Source organism: Syngnathus floridae, chromosome 2 (assembly GCF_059516105.1).
Source record: "Syngnathus floridae isolate MCC-2025c chromosome 2, RoL_Sflo_1.0, whole genome shotgun sequence".
NCBI classification, from domain to species: Eukaryota; Metazoa; Chordata; class Actinopteri; order Syngnathiformes; family Syngnathidae; genus Syngnathus; species Syngnathus floridae.
The window spans coordinates 11,254,449-11,277,914 of record NC_142414.1 but is presented as its reverse complement, the minus strand read 5'-3'; the positions used below and the strand labels follow the sequence as shown (position 1 = coordinate 11,277,914).

The 23,466-nt window shown below is 40.7% G+C and overlaps 2 protein-coding genes and 1 long non-coding RNA gene across 9 annotated transcripts; 2 read left to right on the top strand and 1 right to left on the bottom strand.

The window, feature by feature from the left end:
- The first annotated feature begins 577 nt into the window (after positions 1 to 577).
- On the top strand, positions 578 to 6,532 carry LOC148401747 (uncharacterized). Its single transcript, XM_088369630.1, has 4 exons — positions 578 to 1,057; positions 1,846 to 2,297; positions 2,561 to 2,714; positions 4,556 to 6,532. The coding sequence occupies exons 1-4, from the start codon at positions 779 to 781 to the stop codon at positions 4,928 to 4,930; spliced, it is 1,260 nt and encodes a 419-aa protein (XP_088225756.1). The 5' UTR covers positions 578 to 778; the 3' UTR covers positions 4,931 to 6,532.
- Positions 6,533 to 7,018: 486 nt separating this feature from the next.
- On the top strand, positions 7,019 to 22,089 carry LOC148401745 (protein phosphatase 1 regulatory subunit 12B-like). 6 transcript variants are annotated; one of them, XM_088359098.1, is made up of 12 exons: positions 7,024 to 7,079; positions 8,252 to 8,348; positions 8,430 to 8,552; positions 8,668 to 8,758; positions 8,840 to 8,961; positions 15,848 to 15,864; positions 16,202 to 16,328; positions 16,472 to 16,576; positions 18,016 to 18,066; positions 18,188 to 18,238; positions 19,186 to 19,242; positions 21,984 to 22,089. In XM_088359098.1, the coding sequence occupies exons 1-11, from the start codon at positions 7,060 to 7,062 to the stop codon at positions 19,222 to 19,224; spliced, it is 843 nt and encodes a 280-aa protein (XP_088215224.1). In that variant the 5' UTR covers positions 7,024 to 7,059; the 3' UTR covers positions 19,225 to 19,242; positions 21,984 to 22,089. The 6 variants fall into 6 exon arrangements, with proteins under 6 accessions (XP_088215232.1, XP_088215224.1, XP_088215215.1 ...); XM_088359089.1 differs by having other exon boundaries at positions 7,026 to 7,079; positions 19,183 to 19,242; XM_088359106.1 differs by lacking the exons at positions 19,186 to 19,242; positions 21,984 to 22,089 and adding an exon at positions 20,816 to 21,035 and having other exon boundaries at positions 7,019 to 7,079.
- On the bottom strand, positions 11,012 to 17,083 carry LOC148401746 (uncharacterized). Of its 2 annotated transcripts, XR_015853886.1 has the most exons (6): positions 17,012 to 17,073; positions 16,781 to 16,852; positions 16,172 to 16,283; positions 14,513 to 14,613; positions 13,304 to 13,458; positions 11,012 to 13,006 (listed from the first exon to the last, which is right to left on the bottom strand). It is a non-coding gene; the product is annotated as an uncharacterized LOC148401746 (long non-coding RNA). The 2 variants fall into 2 exon arrangements; XR_015853885.1 differs by having other exon boundaries at positions 16,781 to 17,083.
- Positions 22,090 to 23,466: the final 1,377 nt, after the last annotated feature.

Here is a 23,466-nt window from a genome sequence, read left to right as displayed (position 1 = left end):
ACATTTATAAACATATATATATATATATATATATATATATATATATATATATATATATATATATATATATATATATATATATATATATATATATATATATATATATATGTATATATATTTTAGAAAGTGACTATCATCGTCAGACGTCACGCTGTCGTCATCTCCTGGTCAATATGAGAAATGCTGACGGTGAAAACTTCCGAGAATCCCAAACAAATATACGTATCAGCAATTTTTGACCTTGCTTTGTACAACATTCTGTTTTTGTTTCAGAAATGAAAATTGAAATTTTGAAATTAGAACTGTTATTAGACTTTTCCTTCCTCAACTCGTTACAATCATTATGACGTTAAATATTTATACTTTCCCTATATTTTCTATCATAATAGAGTGTAATGTAAAAATGTTGGGAGTACGCGCTATGTGGTTGGTGGCCCAACATTTTTATGTCATTTAATATCTTTGTACTGACCAGATTGGACACGTGAGAGGCACAAAAATTGCTGTCGTGTAAAGAAAGGGGGTTAAAGGTGCATGTCATGAACATGACAAGAACGCCGTGTCTGTTTGCGTACTGCAAGACCGCGCGCGCGCGCACACGCACACACCGCTCCGATGTCATCCGCAGTAAAAAATAGCGCCCAGAAGCTGGTAGTGGGACGGCGACGCTTCTTGAATGGACCTACACTGCTGAGATTGGAGCAGCCTCATCAACGTGCGCTCACCCAGTCCGCACCACGCCTCTCTCCTGGAACATCGTGTCCTTTGTGCAGGCACAATGACGGCCAAGCATCGCAAGGGAAAAAGCAACCATAAACACGAAGAGGACCATGGAAAAAGTGAAATTCCGGAATCCGAAGTTCGAACCGGAGGGAATAGCTACACACTTGTTTTGTTTGCATGTCTCGTCGTTGTAGTCGGTGTTGCAACGGGAGCATGGTTCTATTACCAGCAGCACCAAACTTTGACGCACTTGACAGACACCATAACGGGCATGCAAATGAAAGTGGCGAAGCTCCAGGCGTCACAGGAGACCATGCGACAGACTAGTGATAAGGTAAGAACTTAATAGTATAATACCAACTAGCTCCTCCGCGCGTTGAGGCTGCAGTGCGCGCTTCAGCTTGCAAGCTTTGTCATGACCTACTGACTTGATATCCTTTATAACTCCACGATCCAGCAGTAGCTACTATTCATTTATAACCTTCCACTTATGCAAAGTGTCTGATCTTACATGTGGCTCCACAGTCTGCAGTTGATATAAATAATATTATTAATAATACACAAACTGGATCCGTAAAGTCCCAAGGCTAAATATAGTGTGTGGTTTAGATGATACCGTAACACAAGGGCACACTGTTCACCAGCTCCCTTTGAAAGGTTAACCCACTAGAATTGGACTGACATTTGGGGACTTTCAGCAAATGCTCTATTCGATTTATGTTTTTGTGTCTGCTGGCCACTTTGTAAATATAATTAGATTTTGAATCTTTATTGTCAGTGTACAAAGAAATAATATAGTAATAAAATGTTGATTGTGTTGTGCGCATTAATGTCACCATTTGGACCTAATCAAAGGGATCTTGTCGTTACTTGATAATGATTTAAATCTTTACCCTTGGGTAAATTGTGACAAATTTGTTTAATCATATTCAAAAAGTCTCATTATATACAACTCAAGCCATATGGAGTGGGTACTTCTACTGTACAGGAATGTCCTTGAAAGCTCCCTCAGCCACTTTGGATTCTATAATGTTTTGGAATGAGAAGGAGCCAACAAGCTCAAGCCGACTGTTGGTTGTGATCTCAAGTGGCTCAACATCCCTGTTGCGCTTGTCGTTGCAGGTGCGTGTTTCAGATGATGTAGAAGGTCGCATTAATGCTCTGGAAGAGTCGTACGCGTTGGCTCAGAAACAAGTGGACGAGGCCTTGGCTACCGCAGAGCAGCTGAAAACGTCGGATCTCCCTGCTCAGGTGCTATCGCTCCACACGGAGATGAAATCCCGCCTGGCAGAGATCCAGCAGACCACTGTCTCTGTGGAGCAAATGAGCCAGCTGCAGGCGAGGCTTCAGAAACCTGAGGAATTGGAGCAGATTGGGCTTCAGGTTGAGGGCCTCGCTACGTCGAGCGCCGACTTATCTAAGCAAGTCCAAGCCGTGATGGGGCGCCTGGAAGAAGCAGAAGCCATTTTGGATGATGTTGCCACTCTGACGGATAACCTGAAGCAGGAGACTGCACGGCTGTCGGGACTGGAGGCGCAACTGAAGTCGTACCAGACGGAGATGGCGACTATCAGGTTAGAGAAAGCAGCTTTTTGTCCCGGGTGGGAATAACTCCTGTCTTCTGACCCATAACATTATGTTTGCTTTTGTCAAAGCCCCGCCGGCCACGGCTTTGTGTTGCGCTAAGTTGCTATTGGTAGGCCTCGTGACCACTGCAACATTGCAAGAACACACAGAGGCTGAATATTTGATAAGCATGATTTACTATGCATGATCTCACTGTGCAACCAGCGCAGGAGTAAAACCAACAAAAAGCATTGACATGCTTCGTCCTCAGAGAGCTGCTGTTGAATGAGCACGCCGAGCAGCTCGACGTGGAGGAACTGATCAGTGCACTTCGAATGAGTATTCAGAAACAGAACTCAGCCAGCCACAGCCGTCACGCAGAACTCAAGGCTCAGCTGGACAACCTGCAATGGCAGGTTAATCAGGTAATGGTAAAGAAATGATTAATGGTGGTTATAACAACACAGTGCAATGTTTGGATGTACCGTATTTTTCGGGCTATGAAGTCACTTTTTTTTTTCATAATGTGCATTATTGCCACCATCATTAATGCCTCAAAAGTATTTACCAACTGCCAGAAGAAAACGGAAAAATAAGTGGAAGCAGTAGAATATGAAGAACTGTTGTCATGGTAACTAATTGCTTCCAGCCCTAGCATGCAGCATTCACCACAATAAGCATTTTCTAATTTCAACAGTATATGGTGAAATAACTGACCAGGATTCTATCTCTGGCCACAAGGCAATGCTGGTTTCTAGTTTAAGTAAACCAGGGGTGTCAAACCCGGTCATTAAAGCCCGCTTTCCTGCATGTGTTAAATTCGAATCAAATGTGTTGGAGATGGAACACACACGACAGCAGCTCTTGGAAAAATAAATAAATGAATCAAAATTGCTCTAAATAGTAATTATGTCATTAAATAGCGGTTTATCTATAACATATGCTGCCCAGAATTTAAAAAAAAAATCAAATCTTATTTGAAAAGGAAACAAACAAATGCAATGCTGCCTGTGTTCAAGTTTCAATCTATAACAAACAAGGAGACTTTGTGTGTGTACAACCTGTAATATTTTTCAGTCACAAAATTTGGGTGCTTGGCTGCCCAAATTAGGCGCACCATCGAGCGACCGAATGTCCTTGGATGTCATCTTTTTTGCTTCTCTGTTCCTTACATGCCCAGAGGGAATCCTCATTAACTTTTTAGCTCTGTAAATGAAGCAACTAATTGCCTGACATAGATTCGGTAATGGATTCACAGTTCTGCTTGAGTCTAAGCATCTTGTATTTTAGTGTTGTCATAAAAGGTGTTTCTTTTATTTTTTTTATTTTTTGCATTTACAGACTTAATGCATCATTGCAAGGCATAAAGCTCGACTGGGGAACAGTGTTCTTCAGTGTTCTGCAGCCAGTGTACGGACCACTCAGTACACGCAGAGATTATAAAAAAAAAAACACACACACACAAATTCCGTACCCCAATTATATGTTATCACGGCAGGATTGTAACGGATGGTTGCCATGCAATTAAATCAATTGTCCGCGAAGGAAAAAAGGTTATGGACCACTACGCAACTATGTCCCCTTCCTCTCAGACACGCACACTCTTACGCTGCCCCAACCCGACTGCTATATTCATGCTGAAACTAATGCTTCAGATGTTAAATAATGTATGAATGTAAGCAGTATTCATCATTATATCGCTCTTATTGTGCCACATTAGCTTAGCTCAATTGTACACCATTGTAGCAGCCTGGCTAAAACGCCGCACCTAAGTGGTGGTTAGGGTTTCCAACTAGGGTTTTGAACTAGGGTTAGGGTTTCTACCAAGTGTTGCAAACTAGGGTTAGGGTTTCGACCTAGAGTTTCAAACTAGTTTTAGGGTTTCCAACTAGGGTTTCAAACTAGTGTTAGGGTTCCATCTGGGGTTTTGAATTAGGGTTAGGGTTTCTACTAAGTGTTTCAAACTAGGGTTGGATTTTAAAACTAGGGTTAGGGTTTCCAACTAGGGTTTCCAACTAGTGTTAGGGTTTCCATCTGGGGTTTTGAACTAAGATTAGGGTTTCTAACTAAGGTTGGGGTTTCTAACTAGGGTCTCAAACTAGGGTTAGGGTTTCCAACTAGGGTTTTAAACTGAGGGTAGAGTTTCAAACTAGGTTTTAAAACTAGGATTAGGGTTTTCAAGTAGTGTTTCAAAGTAGTTTTCCCTGTTGCATGCATTGGAGAATATGGATGTGATAGCACTTCTTGTTTTGTTGTCTCCTTTAAGATGGTAGGAGATGCTGAAACTGTGCCACAGCATGTGGAACAAGCTGAGGGAACTCCAGCTCCTGTTGTTGAGGAAGAAGATGCAGTTTCAGAAGCGGAAGCAGCAGAGTCTGACTCTGATGAGCCGGTACAGGAAGTTTCAGATGACGAAGCTGATACTGAGCAGATGGAACAATCCCTTACCTCTCCGGAAACTGTGACAGAAAAGGAGGAGCCAAGTTTGGAAGGGACTCTGAATGATGAAGATGAGTTAGTGCTTGACAACGGTGATGCCAAACTGGAAGATGATGATTATGATCATAATGATGAGAGCATAGTTGATGCTGAACAAGATGAATCAGACGAAGAGGAATTCGGCAATGAAGTTGAAGTGTAGGATGAATGCATCAGAAGGCAAGGTTTGTGAGGCAGTAGGAGAAGCGGCATGCATCAAGTGCTCTCTCCAGTTGATGAATTCAGACCAGAAGGCGTATTACAAGATTTCACGTTTACCTGTCAATAACCTCACAAGCCTCCAAAGCCTTATTGTCTAAACACTTGTTTTTTTAGCTGAGTATGTTTCACCTCCTTCAAAATCTAGGTTGTGCACTTCACAACAAAATAGATTTTTTTAAAATTACTGTAAATAATTGTTAACTCTAAGCCGTAGAGTTTCCTTGTTTCCATGTAGGCTTTATAAGTATGTGAGGGGAAAAATAACGAAGGAAGAAGAATAGCCAGCCGTAGAGGTTGGAAATGAAATAATGGCTTCAATAATTACATTTATGTAGGAAGTATTTAAAATTGTTAGTAGGATGTTTGCAATATTTGCAGAATGACAAAACTGCCACCAATTTACAGTACGGTTGTGATTAATTACCATTGTTTTTTTTTTTTTTTAATGAAAACAAACAAAAAAAAGTATATTTTTGTGCACTAACCTAGCAAATTAAGCTGGCAACAATGGGCTTCTCAGGGAACGTGTTCTCTGTGTGTTGCTTATGTACTGTAATTAATATGCAAATGTGATTTATATTGATCTGCAAACCAACTGAAAGACACACTGCACGTTGTTACGGCACTGTTACGGTTGTATTTAGCTACTGTAATTTTGAGCTTCTGTGATCAAGAAATTTGCAAACAAATTGCAGTAATTGTATTGAGGAAATGGAAAAAAAAAACATTGGAAGCACAACTAATTGATGTGAGCTTTAGCAATATTCAGCTTTGGCATGAGCAGTGCTAATGTAACACACAAAGAAAAATGCTGGAGGCAACAACTGGAGCTCAAAAAATTTGACAAAAACTATGCAATGCAGGACAAGCTGTGATTTTTTTTTGGGGGGGTTAAATATTCTGAAACAATATCCTGTATTAATGTTTCATAGACGGACAGGTGTGCTATAATTCCTTTTAAGCATTGCTGTACATTTTACCAAGAATTCAACTGAACTAAGATAAAGTTCAATATCAACTGGTCTTTAAAATAAACTCAAATGTTCAGTTTTGTAAAGTGATTGTGTAATACTTACTTTGGTTTTGTTGATCATGTTCTATTCCAGCTGACTTTTAGGCAAGAGGCAGGTTAGATCCTGGACTGGTCCACCAGCCAATCACAGAGCACATACAGACAAGAAGTTATTCACACTAATACTTAATTTTAGAAACGTCAATGAGCATGCATGCTTTTAGATGTGGGAGGAAGGTGTAGTAAAATCTCTTGGAAATTCTAACCCTCAAACAGCAAATTAGCGATAACCGATAACCTTTTTCTTTTTTTGGTATGCCTCAAATGTATTAGTTGTCACATCTTAAAAGAATAAAACATTTAAATCCCGCTCCTCACTACTGATGTGAGGTTTGAGGATGAAAAAAAAAGTGGTCACTGACAGCAGTCGCAGTTTTTGCTACTTTCTGAACTCTTGTCTCTTCAGGCAGTGAGGTTGAAGGGCAATCTCAAAAGGTCTGATGTGTAATAAAGTTGGTGGTGTCACCCTAACTAGTGTTTTGTATTTAATCTTAATGCTTCAAAGAATAGGTAAATCAATTTTGAAATGATTTACTTGGCTCTGACATTTTACCAATGCACACACATTATCAGTCCGATATGTACCTTGCGTGACGACTGACTCATTTAGGTCAAAGCTTGGAAGCAAATGTGAGCACTATGCTCTCAATTTATTTGGTGAAATAAAATCTGGATTACGAGATGAAATATGACATCTGTACAGTGAAATGTGTATCTGGGTAAAAACAAAATCAGATTTGATTGTTTCTTCTGTATGTTGCCACTCCCCATGCCCTTCCTTTCCCCTCCATACTCTTGTATCTTGTTTCCATCTCTCTCTCTCTCTCTCTCTCTCTCTCTCTCTCTCTCTCTCTCTCTCTCTCTCTCTCTCTCTCTCTCTCTCTCTCTCTCTCTCTCTCTCTCTCTCTCTCTCTCTCTCTCTCTCTCTCTCTCACAGCCTCTCCCTTTCAATGCTGCTGCAGTGCTTCACTTTCTGACCTTCTACTCGGACCCGGACCATGCATGCTTTGGTGCCCAGGTACGTTTCATGGGGGAGATCATTTCTTTATTTTTTTTTAAGTTGATTTATCTGTTTTTTTTTTCAATATAAAAAGTTGTGTTTTCTCTGTGTGTTTTTCAATAACAATGCTGCAAATCCTCTTGTATGCATGTGCAGCTGCTGAAACAGATGCCATGCTATTACTGCAGGAAGTTAAATGACATTACTTGTCAGAGCTTATCTTTTTTTTTTTTTCACTCCATTGGAAGCTACTTAATGCCAGCGGCAAATATAGGTGAAGGCTACATTTTGAGTGGAAGCACAAGTGAGGCTTTTACTGTAAAGTGCCAGTTTTCATTTTAATTCCAGTGATGCAGATGTGAATGTGAAGACTTTACTGCATCTGCTAATGGATCTGAAAGCCGCTTGCGTGACAACATTTTGGGCTTCTTGCTTCCTATGAATGTGCACAGTCATGTCAGTCCATATCCATGCTAGCTTTGCACTGTTGATTCAGCAGAGTGCGCTGCTGACCAGCTTGTCAATTCTCAGGATTCAAAGCGACTCCACGACAGGCACTTAAAGCCAAGGATAGAAGAGGGTGGAGAAAACAAACCATCTCCAATGATGCTGACTACTCAGCTCTTGTCCTTTGTGGCGCCACAATCACTGATTCTATCCAATGTGTTATTGAAGTCATCAAGTGTGTTACATGGAATTATCCAGGGTCATTTGATTAAGCTAAAAATGATTTATTTATCTGTGCCAGTGACATATTGTGAGAGGCTGGAGAAATTCTCTTCCACTGATAGCAGAAGGTACAATTATTTTTGACGTAATGATAGCTTTGTGTTGACAAAACAAACCCAGATTTCAGATTGAGAGTGACACAAAACCATCGTTATTTTAGTATACCGTGTTTGTGTGTGTATAAATAAATATAAACAGTCAAGCAGCACACAATTTTCCATACCCAAGGGGTATGAATAATTTTGGGTGTAACTCTATCTAGTCTATTTGCAACAGGGATAGGCCACGAATCATTTTGGATGTAACTCAATCTCCTATTCCTATCCCATATCTTCTTCAAACTATTCATATCCCAGTGATATGAATAAATTTGGGCTTGACTGTGTCTTTATATTCTAAGTTTTTGTTATACAACAGGGAACTTTCATATTGTTTTAAAAAGATCTGTCGGGCCGTTTTAGTTCCAGAATTTATCTGACCCCCGTCAGGGATGAAGAGGCAGAGTCTCAGAGGAGGGCAAAATCTCGTCATGCCAGACAGACCCGCAGGTCAACGCAGGTAACTTCTGAATGAAGAACAGAAGCCAAAAGATCATGATTTTGATACATTGGTTTGTGAAACTAATTGAATGCTACGCAGGGTGTAACGCTAACAGACTTGAAAGCGGCTCAGAAGATCTACAGTGGCTCAGAAGAGTTTGTACTTGATGGGAAAGTGGAGGACAGAGCTAAAATCAGTCCAAGATGGAGCAGCACAGATGAGGTTGGTGAGAAAATAAAAATGTCGTGCCGCTAGCTTCACGAGATTCATTTCTAAATTCAAGCTTTGTTTTCAGTGACCAACATGTATTCAAAATGAATATTTTGTGAATGCACAGCAGGGGAACATAAAACCCAAGTTACAAAGTGTTGCTGAGTGTACAGAAGCTTGCTGCCAGCCTACGTCCACAGGCCTAAACTCCAGTAGAGGTCACGTTTCTTATTTGATTGGTCAAAAAGATCAAAAAGAGGTGAAGTTTATTTACAGGAGATGAAACTTCATTTGTGCAGTGAATGGAAGAAGATGGAGAGATGAAAATCAAAACCCCCTTGAAGAAGAGCAGCTTAAGTTCGCAAAACACAGGAGCAGACGATTGGATGGATGCGATGGATCAGACGGCACCGTTTCAGAGGTATGACGATCATTCGCAAATCGTTAAAATGAAGCAATGCCGATTAAAAAAACGAACCCTCATTGATCAGCACCAAAAAAAGACATAGTATGGCAAGACATATGATTACCATTTGAATTCACAAACCCTGAAAGAGTTTTGTTCTCTTTTTTTGTTGTTCTTACTACTAGCACTAGAGGGCGATACAGGACAGTTTTTCCACCAAGTCCAATTGAAAAGGAAAAACACATTTCATCGAGTACGAACTGACAGTTTGAAGGCCCCTCGGGAAGAAAAATTGTTTTATGGCATACTTAAATTCTAATGGATGATGTAAAACCTATATCCACTTGTCAGTCAGAAACAATATGATTCCACCAAATACGTTATCACACCTCGGGATGACTCAGTTTTCATTATGGCCGTCGTTCCAAATGTTCATCCCGGTTCCCCCGTCAGCCGAAAGGCATCCGCGCTTCAAAGCGGCTAAGCTCCCATCTCTGACGCAACATATGAAAATGCGCTGCAATGGTAGTGTGCTTTCAACTTGTTGTGCCGCTTAACATCTCACAAAGGACCCAGCTCCCCTCCCTCCAAGTGGCTTTGCTTCTTCACATCACATGGCTGAAGTGTCTCAGCATTCCATACCATATTGGGCAAAACGCAGGCGCTCTCTGTGCTGTCTGAGCCTTCGAATCAGAAGGATTGCCTGCTGGCTTTTACCTTCTTAGCTGATACCGTGCTATGTGGGTGAACTTTGACCTTGAACGTCGGTGCTGATTCCACCCACTTGCTGCAGCGAGGGATGGATCGAGCGGCACTGCGTCAAAGAGCATATTACGAATGCCCTTCGCAGTACAGAGTGAAAGCAATTTCTCCTCAGAAGCTGACCTCAGGTCAGGGAATCAGCTGCTCTCCGCGGTGGCATCAGAAACACAAATCAGGCGGTGGTAACATGAGAGTCTCTCAGCGTTACGAAGAGGACTATATCTGGCTGTGATAATCACAGCCTGGCTTCAGCAGTAGAATAGACGGATGACTGTCACTAGTGCCCGCTGCTGTTTGACTGATCCCAACAGATTTTCCACATAGCTTGTCAGTAACAAAGAGGAGGACAGGTGCAGATGGATTCAGCTCTGTGATCTTGTCACCTTGGAGCTGGAAGAACGTTTGGCCAGCTCATGTATATCAGACTGCAGATGGTCTTATGAGATCTTGTAAAACCTCTCATCTGTGGCTCCACATCTTGGAATACATGCAAATGCAATTTCAAACTGTATGTAGAAGGGGGTGTGCGATTCTGTGCGTGCGTGCTGTGAATGGAGACCGCCCAGGGATGATACAGCTGCAACCTTTAATAGTCTGCACCACTGCTTGTCTACTTCACACTCTGTAAACACAACAAATACCATTGCTATTATTCAGATTTGGAAATTCAGACGCAATTTAGTATATAGTAGGCCACACTTTCTGCAATGCTGTAAATGGTTGTGAAAGGACCTTTTCTTGGGCCATCACAACACTGCATTCTTCTCACCATATGTATTCAGATACTTGTTACCTGTTTAAAACTGTACTTAGTAACACAATCTGAGTACCATAATATGAAAGTAATGTAACGCCATTACTTTTAATTACTTTTGGATTACTCTACTGTATTGGCTGGTGACCAGTTCAGGGTGTTGCTTGTCTAGCGCCCAAAGGCTACTGGGATAGGATGGATGGATAGATGATGGAGGAATGGATGGATGGATGGATGGATTACTCTAATGCCAAAAATGTTCAAAAGGCAACAGCAAAAATATCAGTATGAAATACTGTAATCATACTATATTTTATGTCTTATGGATGTTTAATATGCCTGGTTTTAGAATTCAGAAGGACACGTCAGTACAAGAATTATAAGACATTTATCTATGCAATCTTTTTTGAATCCAAACAAAAACCCCAAATTTGCGATGTTCGCAAAGCATTTACAAGCATTCGTTGCTCAGTAGACAGTGAATTTTGGCTTTCTTTGTGTTTGTTAAAGGTGCATAAAAGCTTTTACTTACAAACAACAAAACAATGCTTGCAGTATTGGAATTGTTTATTGCATATGACATTTTGAAATGTTAGCATATATTTTAGCAAGAATCATGGAAACTGATGCATCTTGCTTGCTTTTGTGGGCCACATAAAATGATCTGCGCTGTAAGTAAAAAACATTTTAATGTTAAATTTGAGAAGTTACACACAAGTCGTTTCCATATAATCAAAAACATGTTCAACGGTGAAAGTCGCTAAATATCATGCCCCTGAGATTCCCCAACATTCTTTCAAAAAGTAGACAAATCCAACATTTGCAACTTTCAAAACCATTGGCGTGCTCAGTGAGGTTAAACCGTTGAACTTCCTCCATGGTAACCAGCAGTCTAAATTAGTTTGACAGCTCTTTATAAATGTTATTTAAAACGATAAAGTCCGCCAGTGAATACGATCCAAAACAGTCCCCACCCTTCCTGTTCCTTTTGAGACCAACACATCTCATTTGACTGTCCGGCCAACAAAAAGCATACGTGGGAGGAGCAATAGTGCTCCATGAAGCCTTTTTATGACTAGTTATCCGCTTAACACCAGGAGATCGTGTTCAGCTAACTAGTTTAATTTAACTAATTTAACTAGAGAGCGGGCCAGGTCTCGACTATGGCAGCCCTCTTCTCCGCATTAAAAATGTAATCCTGCAAAATAATTCACATTCTGTAATTGATTCTTTTCTGTAGATTACAGTTAAATTTATTTGTTTGCACCCTGAATATCGGTATATGTATTCCATTACTCCTCAAGCCTGCTTATCTTTCCAACTAATCTGTTTGCCCTGACTGGTGAAAAAGGATGTCAGCATGCAAACCTCACTATATATGGAAGACAGCAATGGTCCATGCTATTGCAAAGTGTGGGCGAGCTTGTGTGTGCGTGCGTGTGCGCATGCATGTGTGTGGGTGCGTTAAATGGAATACTTTGACATTTAGGGCTTTGCCCCTTCTGGCGTTTGTTGCTAAACTGCAAATTTGAAGATGGATAAACATATCTAAAAAAAAAAAAAAAGGTCAGCTACTGCAGTCTCACAGAGATGCATTCCGTTTTACAAACCTTCAATGTCTATCTTAATCTCATTTTACCTTGTGATTGAATAGATTCAATTGATGATGTGACATTCTTTACAGCCACGTACTATACAATATATACTTTACAATACGAGCAAAAACGAGTTTAAAGCCAATAATGGCTCGTTTATATATACTGTTAATGTCAACATTTTGTATTACAAAATAATGGTTTTACTATTAAGTCTGGTGACCAAACACCTATCAGTGTCATTCAGTAAAGTTATTTACCACAATAAAACATTTTTCAACCATTTGATAAATCTGTTAGTAATATAAAAAATACAGTAATATTGCGAAGGTCATTTAGTCATTTCTGTGCTGCTTTCACAGTTTCTCCTTAGCAAATGCAGCTATTGTGCAAGGTTTGTCTTTGCCAAGAGGAAACAAATTATTTTGTTTTGCAAATTTTTACGCTGCTTTGGATAATTTATGCAACAAGATAAAGATTGTTGCAATGTGTGAGGACATAACTGATGAAACCATCTGGCCTTTAACAGTTACAGTAAATAAAACACATCTTGAGAATGTGCCCCATATTTTTGCAAAAGTTTTTTTTGTACAGACATTACATTTCCATATTTGGAAAAACTCTTGCATAACCGATTGCGCAAGAAGTGACAAATTCAAAATAAGTAAAGTAAAGCTGGACTCGGTCCGTCCTCTGCGTCACCTGCCAGGTAGAGTGGTGAGGCTTGCCACCTGGCGGCCGCTGACATCTCCTCGGGTGACCTTATGGTCTTCCAAGATGAAAACACCAGACTCAGATGGTGCTCCGCCTCCTCTGTGCAGTCCCGCGCATAAATGGACAATTTTAGGCCTCAGTGGCTCGTCCCGTCCCCGTTCACAGCCTCTGGCAAGATGCCACGGAAAGCTTGGGGGAGAAGCAAAGCAGAGAGGAAGCCTGGGAGGGGAGTGAGCTGTGAAAGGAGGAGGGGGACGAAAGAGAGAGAGCAGCTGATGAAGAGAGAGTATAACTTTGAGGGATCACAGGAAGAGGCAGCACAGGAAGAACTTTTTGCTCCTTTCTTTCAGGCCTTTTTATAGGTCACAGGCTTCTGTTTACAAGCTGAAGAAAATTAGAGATTATATTAAATCTTTGCTGAAAATTACATTTTGATCTAAACTGACTACTGAAGCTTGGAAGAAGACCAAAGTTTCTCCAAACTGGGCCACAGCTCTACCGACTGTTTTCCCAAAGGCTTCCCTCGACGCACCAGCATGGGCTCAGGTGCTTGAGGCAATCTTTGCATCTGTTATCTGGAGGCGAGGGAGGCTGTAGGGGGGAGGATGTCTTCCTACTTCCCCCGCACCAAAGACCTGACTCGTACCAGGAGGTCAGTCACCGACTCACCGCCATCGTCTCCATCCCCTACAGAAAAAAGCTTCCGAGTAAGAATCTTCCTTCCTGAGACAATTTTCTTTCCCCGACCATGCTATCACCACCACCTTCGTCAACCTGCATGAGGTGTTTGCAATTTGTCTCTTCAAATCCAATCACACCACATTGTCTGTCCGCTTGATAAAGCCAAACAAAGCGTCGTTTATCCTCCAAGCGTTAACGATAGATTAAAACACTTGACTGAGGATTTCGAGGAACGATTCAGGATAAATCTACATAACACCTGAAAGCCAAAATTAGCTGTCAAGGATTTGTGTCTTTAGAGAAGTACAAGCTGGAGTGCTACAAGTGGTTTTTTTTTTTTTTTTTAAAATCGCACTGTCACAGTACATTTATTTTCTGATTTTCTCACATTGCGCTATCATATTATGTGCAATGGCCCTCTCATGAAGCACCAAATTAGTTTACTATTACAGAGTCATCTCTGCTGAACTCAGTTTGTGGAAAAGAGAACTTGCCTTCTGCAATTTCCTGTTATGTTTTCTCTCGCTCCAAGTGGGCTATTCTCAGTGGACTACTGTGTTTACTGCATGTCAGTTTATCTGTTGGGCTGTTAAAGAGCATTATGCACCATAGTATTTTTTGCTCCTTCACAAAACAATATTTCTATGGTGTCTCATTGGCATGATCACATTGATGCCCATTTGAACCAGAAAGGTGGGGGATTGTTTGTGTGCAACAAACAAACATATTGGACTGTGAACTCCAAAAGCTCAATCTTGCGATAAATAGGACGGGGGGGGCGTAGACTTCCTCAATGATGTCACTTTCTGCTGACACTGCTGTGCTGTCATACTCGTGGACAAGTTTCTGTTCGTGTTATCATGGGCTTGGCAAAAGGTTTTGGTTAATTCGGACAAAAATAAAAAACAAAAAAAATCAGCTGAGAACAGAGAGGCATAGAAATTATTGCAGTCAAAAACATACTTGACATTGTCAGTCAAAGCTGATTATTATTATCTTTTTTAAATGCGCAATTTTGCTCTTCAAACAGATTGTGCGTGTTTGTATGCTACACACATACCTTCTCGTGTTCAACTGTAAATCCATACTGAAGTTCCAACCATCCATCGTCTCTCTATCCTCCCCAGGGTTACGGCTGAGCTGGAGTCCTCTCCTATCTGACTGTGGGCGAAAGGCCAACCGCGGAGCCGATATAAATAATTTAACAAGCATTCAGGCCCAAATATACAAAATGACATTATTATTATTGTATTCAAATTATTATTCTGAAGAAGGATCCATGTACTGCTCATCATTGCACTAACTGTTGCTATAGCATGAACCTTATACGGGCATAAATAATAAGACATGGCTCATTTTTATTATCATTGCAAGCAACCACATAATTTTTTTGGGAGTTCCTAGTGCTGCTAAGTGCAAACAAGTGCCAGAAGGTCATTGGGATGGTTTGAAGAAGCCTTCACTCTTCTATCGTGTAGAAATAAAACGCAATGCGGCTGAAATTGGTGTGTCAAGGGGACGTTGTGGCAAGTCAATATTTTTCAAGATTTCGCTTGATGTGTGGGCTCTCTCTGGAGGGTTGGAGGCCTGTGTTTGGTCAGCTCTCTTCAAACCCATGACCACATAAGGACACGAAGCACTGGCTCGGTCATGTAAACACACGCTAACGAATAGCTCCTTTAACACACTATAGTTAAACACGAGAATAAATATTGCCTATTTTGCATTAAATATTGATTGGGCTACATGTGCCTCTTAGCTTTTCTTGTGAACAGAAATGTTTGAATTGGCAGTGTAGAATTTGTGAGTCTGCGGCAGATCTTGCAAACGGATCAGAGACCAGTAGGGCCTCGCTCCAACCATTAAATGGTCGTAAACATCCACATATGTGTCAGGTTTACAAGCCTTTTTTTTGTTGGGCAGCGGACAGTCATTACATCAATATTCTTGACACATTTTTGAAAACGTGAACTTTCATAAAACAGTCGTCATTGAAAAGCCTACTGAAAAAAACTACAGGGGTTGACAGCCCTTAAATTCCTTTGTGAAAAGGGAATTAATTCAACACGTTAGGCTGAATGTTTTGCAGCACAAGGTCTTCCTGGATAATTCTTCAAGCTCTTGTTCAAGATTGCCATTACTTTGATGTGATGATGTTATCTTTATGCAATTAGAAGTAGTGGGAGATTACACCACCAAGGTTTGATTTTAGTCAACTGTCGAAATCCCTCAAGGATGCTGCGCAATGTTATCTACCTGGAAGTTATTCTGAGAATGGAAAATAGTCCCGCTTTATCGAACACAGACTGAATAATACATCTGGCTCTAAGCACACTTAATTGTTTCCAGGGTTTTGACTGATCCCCAATTGAATGGTTTCTTCTTTGTTTTTCAGCATGACAGATTGTCAAGGTAAGTGTTTCTCTTTTTCCACCCTACAATTACACGACTATGACGGTTAACCCTTAATAGCATCAAAATATTTTCAGCTCCTAAAATGTATTTTAGTAGTCCAAACCTTATTCATGATTTTATAAATATAAATATTACACTAATAGTCAGATACATATTTAATAATTGTACTTTTGCTGAATGATGGCTTGAAATCACTTGGTTCTACTGCCTTATAGATTTAGATACATACTATTTTTTTGATTAGCGAAAAAAGTTCCTTGCACGATTTATTAAAAAAAAAAAAAAAAAAAAAAAAAAAGCCTACCAGAAGTAGTGTGAATGTGATCTGCCGCAGATTGGACTCTAGTGGGGAGAATATCCCTGACAGATTGGGAAGGACCAGCTCCTACATTCGCAGGGAGACCAGGCTAGCTTCTCTGAACAAGCCGGAGCAAGACATATCAAGCAAAGACTATAAGAAGGTGAAACTTGTGAATATTTCATTCTCTCAAAGATTTTTAACTGCAGTGTGAAAAAACCCCACATTTTAATTTAAACATCTGGTCCAGAATGAAGAGTGGTTCATAGTCAATTTCATATTTTATGATGTTTCTTTGTCTTTTAGATGTACGCAGAGGCTCTACATGAGAATGAGCGCCTCAAGTCCAGGTTGCAGGACAGCAAGCAAGAACTTGTTAGCATCCGTTCCCAGCTGGAGAAAGTGACTCAAGTAAGTGAATTTCTTTATGGTCTTGTCATCGTAATCCAAATTTGTTTCAAAGGTTACGTGCAGAAAAAGGATGAATCTGCTACTTTGGCGCTCTTCACCTTAGATCATCCGCAGGCAGAACCACAATAAATTATTATCAATATTATTATTATTAGTTGCTATTGTCACAGTAGAATTGTCACAATAAAATTCTTCAATACTCACTTTTTAAATGAATGCACACACATGTGCTGGGAAAATGAGAAGTGAAGGATGAGAACACACCTTTTCTCCTGCCTTGCCAGGTAGAAAATAAATAGGACAAGGCAGGTAAACAACATGAGTTTTTCACGGATCGGATGGAGAAAGGCGACCAAATGCAGCTTGGATCAGGGCTTATTGAAGCAAACTCAAAAGGCAAACGGACATGACTTAACAAACAATAACTTGACTGACCGGGACAAGAAGACTACAGACATACTGACAACAGATGTGACGACATCAATGCTCCGACGGAGAGTGAGGGTGGGGCACCTAGGACTTAAATACACGACAGGTAACAAGAGGCAGGCGGGAATGATCACACTAATCATGGGCACACAGGAGGGGAGGGGTGAGCACACAGGCACACGGACAGAAACTAGACACATAGCAAAACTAGGGACGAGATGTGGCAGACTTGTGTCAATTATTAATTTTAGAATAGGCTGCAGGCCAATAAAAATCAAACGGTGGACTGCAAATGGCCCCCAAGCCATAGTTTAGACACACTGCTTTAGCCATTAATGCACACACTGTCACGTCTCGTCCCCAGCCGTTTTACTATGTGTCTATTGTCATGGTTTCTGTCTGTGTACTTGCCCCTCCCTTCCTGTGTCAACTCACAATCCATGCACTAACTACAGTCACCTGCCTCTTGTTACCTGTCTTGTATTTAAGTCCTGTTTGCGTGTCAGTCCTGGTCTGATCGCTGATGTCTTCACGTCTGATGTAGTCTTGTCACACATCCAGGTCAGTCAGTCCAGTTATTGTTTTGTTAGGTTGGTTTGTTCCCCTCATCCACCCTTCCCACTACCTTATCCCTCAATAGACCCTGGTCCAAGCTGCATTTGGTCGCCCTGTTCAATTCCGATCAGTGACACACACAGATTATTTCAGTTATCGTGTTTTATCCGTTGTTATAATGAAGCAACATTCTCTCTTCCCCCTTCTGTGTAGCGTCCTGTACATTTGTGCTATATTCTGTCTGCTGTATGCACACTTGCTCCATTTTTGCTCCTCTTATTTATTGTGTTATTTATTCATTGTTTGTGCTTACTTGCTTTTATTTTTAATTTTTTGTGTGTGTTGTGTACTATATCTTGTGATAGTGGGAACGTAATTTCGATTTCTTTGTGTGTCTTTGCATGTGAGGGAATTGACAATAAAGCGGACTTTGACTTTGACTTTCTTATTTGCAGAGGCAAGACAGGATAGCAGAGAAATCTACACTCCTTGAATCTGAGAAAAAGGTAAATTTTGTATTTTTTTTTTTTAATATCCCCCCATGTTTCTTTGCTGCTACGAGGAAGGATAGGTGTTTCTTTGTGCTCTTCTGATGCAACCTATTTAATCGCCTTTATTTTTTTGCAGGAAAAACAGGCCCTTGAAAAACGAGTGTCGGGCATGGAAGATGAAATGAAGGTCAGTTTATGTAAATCTGTCGTGCATTTAGCATCACGAGTTGAGGTGTTTTCTCAACTGAGAGATGTTATAGGTTTACACTCCATCATTTGATTTCTTATCGCTTGTCGTCCTTAGGATAGCATGTATGCTGGAGCTTAGCTGACTTGAGCGAGAGGCAGATATACCTTGGGCTGTCAATTGCGAATAGACAAACAGCCACAAATTCTGAGTCTTGAACTAACCTGACGTGCACGTTTAAAAAAAAAAAAAAAAAAAAAAAAAAAAATGTACGGGGAAAGCCCACACAAGCGTATTGTGGAGCTGGCCGAGTCCATCTTGTGCCAGCGATGTGAGACACTTTAAGTGTCAAATGAGATGCATACATTTAGCCAGGTGGCTTTAGAGTCAAGGAGAGAGGAGGTTAAAGCTTCAGGCTCATTAGCCACACTGCTCTGCTGGGTCACTTCCTGTCAGGCGAAGGAGTTTGCGCCGCGGCTGCTCGGCTTTGCTTTATCCCACTTATGGGGTTGAGTGTTGTGACCTAGTTCCAGTTGATTACCAAACTCGGTCCAATAGCAAAAGACCTGCTTTTGTGAAACATTCCTGCTCTGCACAGAGTGTTCCACTCTAGTGAGAGACAGTGCGGCAGATTGTACGCCTGGGAAAGCCGGTGCAAATGTTGCAAGATAACACTGTTGCATTCTTATGCTATGCAAAGGTCAAACATAACATAACTCAAAAACAATTGGCAGGGCCTTCAGTCGTTTGGACATTTCGCAACATTGGTTCGACGTTGTCAAACACAAAATTAGTTTTAGCAGTCACATCCAAATGTCTATTCTGCTATGTTGCAAAATCTCGGTGCTTTATTTTTGAAAACAAAATGGTGAAAGGGAATCTGATATTGACAGATTAAGGTTAGCGTCAGATGTTTGACATCCATGTTGTCACGGTTCCCTCAGCAGGACCCCCCACCTCGGTTCCGTTGCGGGTACCAACCCTGAGGGGAGGGGGTGGGGATGGTGAGTGGTCGCCATGATGCTGGAGTTGAAGAGCGACACCTGCCTGTCACTTAATTTGATTGTCAAAGACTGGGGCATGTTTTCACGCGTTGACACTCAATCGGTTTCAAAATATAAACACGATCCTCAGCACTCTTTCACAGCTTCAGCCCTCCCAGTCGGCCTTTTAAACCACAAGCATAGAAAAGCTTGCATCCAATTTTGAAACATGATATTTGGACATTGGACATGTTTTGATCTTTCTTTTATGCACCATCACAATGGATTTGTAGTCAAATAATTCAGTGTGATTAAAGTATAGGCTAAAATGGAAGGGCGTGCACGATGATTTTATTTACTGTAGCAATAACAGACAGGTTATGCAGGACTATCTCCACTTTGAGGAGCTCAATAGTTTTTTTCATTTTTAATATTTGGATGATAAATCCCTGCTTTTTGCTCCCTCCGCTTTTGTCCTCAGTAAGTGAAAACCATGCATGCGCCGTTGGCCTTGAATTGGGGCCAATGAAAAATATTCAATATATTTGCCTTCAGAAAGTCTTGAGTTGCGTTTACTGTTGAGCTTATGAGTTTTGTAGCAGTCATTCTTGTTCTCCAAGGCAAAAAAATCCTACTAGCATTTACTTTTGAAAAGCAAGTCAAGCCTTTTTCAAAAGCAAAATAAGAAAGAAATATTCTTCAGTGGCCAAACAAGTCAGTGGTGCAATTTCACACCAGTAGAATATGCTTTTTACTAAGTGAAAATAAAATTGAAGGTAGCAAGAGTGATAAACTAGGAGCAAGTGAAGATGGCAGCAATGAAGGATACTTATAGTGGTTGTGGTTATAATGACTTTTTAAATTGATTGTTAATTTAAATCCATCATGGTGGTGTTTATAAATCAAAATCATGAAAACCGTCCAAATACTTCTGGAGCATACTGTTGCGACACAATTGACACAAAATCACGTTTGCACAATATTAAGGTTATAATGACACAGAGCATCAAGAATTTGTCACTACCGCCTCCCCCCCTCCCCCACTCGTGTGAGCGCATTCCTTCAGAAAGTCAACTTTACGTATATGCATGACCTGTTTAATGCGAAACAAGGGCACTGTTTCAACTGGCTTATATAATTGTAATTCAGAGTTGTAAAAAGCAGCCAGATGTCCTCCTTGTTCCTCATCCTCGACTGCATTTGTCTGCAAGCGCGTTTTGTATCTCTTGGTGTGACTGTGTACATGCAAAATCTGATGTCAGTGAAATACTGTCAAGAATTGACTCATATCTGGAACAACTAATCATACCAAGAGAGGCTTTAACGATAAGGACCCATTAGAATGTTAAATGAATAGTGTTAGGATATAATTGCTTGAAATATTTTAAATTAACATTTAATATCACCTTTAGCATGCAACTGACCACTCTGTTGAGCTCCCCTTATTTTATTTTATTTTTTTCTTCCTATTCTGAAGTTTGAATTTTGTCGCTTAAGGGCCGTTCTTTGTTGAGCGTTTCATTGCACAGCCTTCCTCTTCCTTGCACACTTTCTCTGTCTTCCCTTCTGGGTGTCTTTCTCCTCCTCTGTGCAGGCTTTCCCTGCTCTTGCTCAGGCCCAGGCTTTGCGGAGCGTCAACGAGCGCCTCCTGGCTGAAAATAGAGCCTTGCTGCGAGCCCTCGCCCGCCTCTCTGAGACGGCCTCCATACCGGAGACAGAGGATCTCTGAACTCACCTCTTCTCCTCTCACCCCCTTCCCGAGCAACATAATTCTGATGCCTCTGCAGACCCCCCCCCCCCCCCCCATCCTCTATCGTGTTCCTCTCAGGCAGGTTGTGCCAATGCCTTGCACCAACCCCCCCCCCTTGCATCTTTCAGTGCACTCTTTTTCATTTTCCCTTTTCTTCACCACACTGATATCACAAACATCTGTTTTAAAAACTGATCTCCAGGTAGTATTTTGTTAAATTTACACTTGAGGCATCACATGGCGTTGACATGAATCGACCTGCTCAATCGAGAAGCGATTCCAGCGTAAGGTGACTGTGAATCAATCAGATGTTTGTCTCCATGACAAACCTGGGAAATTTTTGGGTCAGTCTACAATGTAATAATGTGTCCTCATAACAAACGTGTGAAAGTTGCTTGCTGTCGTCGACTTCTTCTCTCTTCTGTTGCATCAACGAAGTAGTTGCACCAACTTTGAAAAGTAAAGTAAAAAAAAACAATTAAGACACACATCAAACCTCTAGAATTGTACCTTTGGCTAAAGACGGCATAAAGTGGTGTGAATGGGTGAATGTGAGACTTTGTAAAGCACTACACTGTAAAAAAAAAAAAAAAAATCAATATGATGCGCTGACACCCCCCAAAAAATCCGTGTAACAGCAAGACTGCAAAAGACGAATCTCGATATAGAAAGGGAACACGGTAGTTTCGGTGACGTGTCCCGGAGAACAGAAGGTTATTGTCTATCTCCAGCAAAGAGGAAATACTTTGACAAAGAGGCAGTTTATTTTTAGTCCTTACCCCTTGTGAGGGACACGACCCAGATTCTCAAGTTGTCTTGTTTCTCTGTTTGACCTTCTTACAAATTCCTCATCAGTGCATGATCGTTTCCCATGAAGCATGTCACTGAAAATTGTTTGTGTTGTGAATGAGTTTGTTTTGGTGTCGCCGAGCTCTGTAACTTCAGTCAGTCGTTTTCAGTGTGATCTGTTTTCATTCTCCATGTAACTCATTGCTTGCATCCATTTCCTCAGGTCTTGACGGAACTCAAGATGGACAACCAGAGGCTAAAGGATGAGAACGGCGCTCTCATTCGGGTTATCAGCAAACTTTCTAAATAAAAGGATGTCACAACTTGAAGCTCTTTGTTTGCAGATGTTCAAGCCATTTATGGATAGTTCAGGTTTGACTGTATAATAATGAGCAACCCCTATCATTTTCAGGACCATACATGCATGCAGGTTGATTGCTATTTAAAAAGAATGAATGCATGGATCCCTCAACACAAATGGTGTATGTCTTTGATATGAAAATCCGTAGTGCTAATTACGAGGCATACTGGCCATGGCAAGATGAATATAATACCCAGGGCATTTTTGAAAATATATTTTTAAGATTGCACCTCCTATTACATTGGCACCTGGGAGCAAGCACTTTATTCCTAGAAATATAAATCCAATGCAATAGTAAGTTATTGAAATAACCTACCTGACTTACGAAGAAATCGAACTAAAGGTTGAATTTTTTTTTTTTAATCTTTTTCAAATTGTTAAGCTACACTATGAAATTGCTACTGAAACCCAGTGAGATGCAAGAAGCTTTATAAAACCATTTGCATAATCTACATTGTGTTTCCTGTCCAGACTGATGTGTTTAGAAAAGACATGCTGTTGCACAGAGAGTGCTAACACATCCATTTAATATGATGCATCATATCGATTTAGCTACAGTTGGAGGGATAAGCGAGCCTCGTGTTTTCTGGATTCTATTTTCAACGCCATCATCGTGTTTCCCATTTGGCAGTTCATTCCTTCCTCAGCAGAGACAAATTGCTAGACAGCGGGGGTGAAAGATGTTTTATAATATGCATTTGTGTATTTCCTTTGATTCCTTAGCTTTTGCTTCAAAAGCATACACCTATTATTCTTTCTGGGAAAATCACAAATCAAAAAAACAACTCTTTGCATTTTTATATGAATGTTCTGATTGTTTCTCCTTCCATCATAAGCAAAATTCTCACTAAGATAAAGTCTGCAAGTTTTGCATTGCACCACAATACGGTGTGCTGAAATCAACACAGGCTGACTGTCAACTGTTAGATATTTGATTTGTCTTCAAATTATTAGAAATTATATCACCTTTACAAGTCAAAATCTTGATACAAAACCATCCAAAAATCTATTTCACGCTCACACCTACGGACAAACTGAGTCGTCAATCGGACTAAGAAAACCAACAATTCCAAAATGTTGAACAGTTCTTTTGATGCTCTTGTGTTGGGGTCATCAAAACAGGAGGACCAACTGGTTGTTTTGAGCGCAAATCTTGCCTCCCAAGTCATTCAAAAGAAAAAAGTTGCATATGCAATGTTACTGGTAGCAGGCAAGCATTTCTTCCTGTACTTCTCTCTTCTGGCAGTATTGGTGATCTGTGCTATCGTGCTGACTCTCACAAGTGAATCTTGGTACTGTGACAGACATCTGGTTTGAGGGAGAGGGACTCACGATTATCATTATG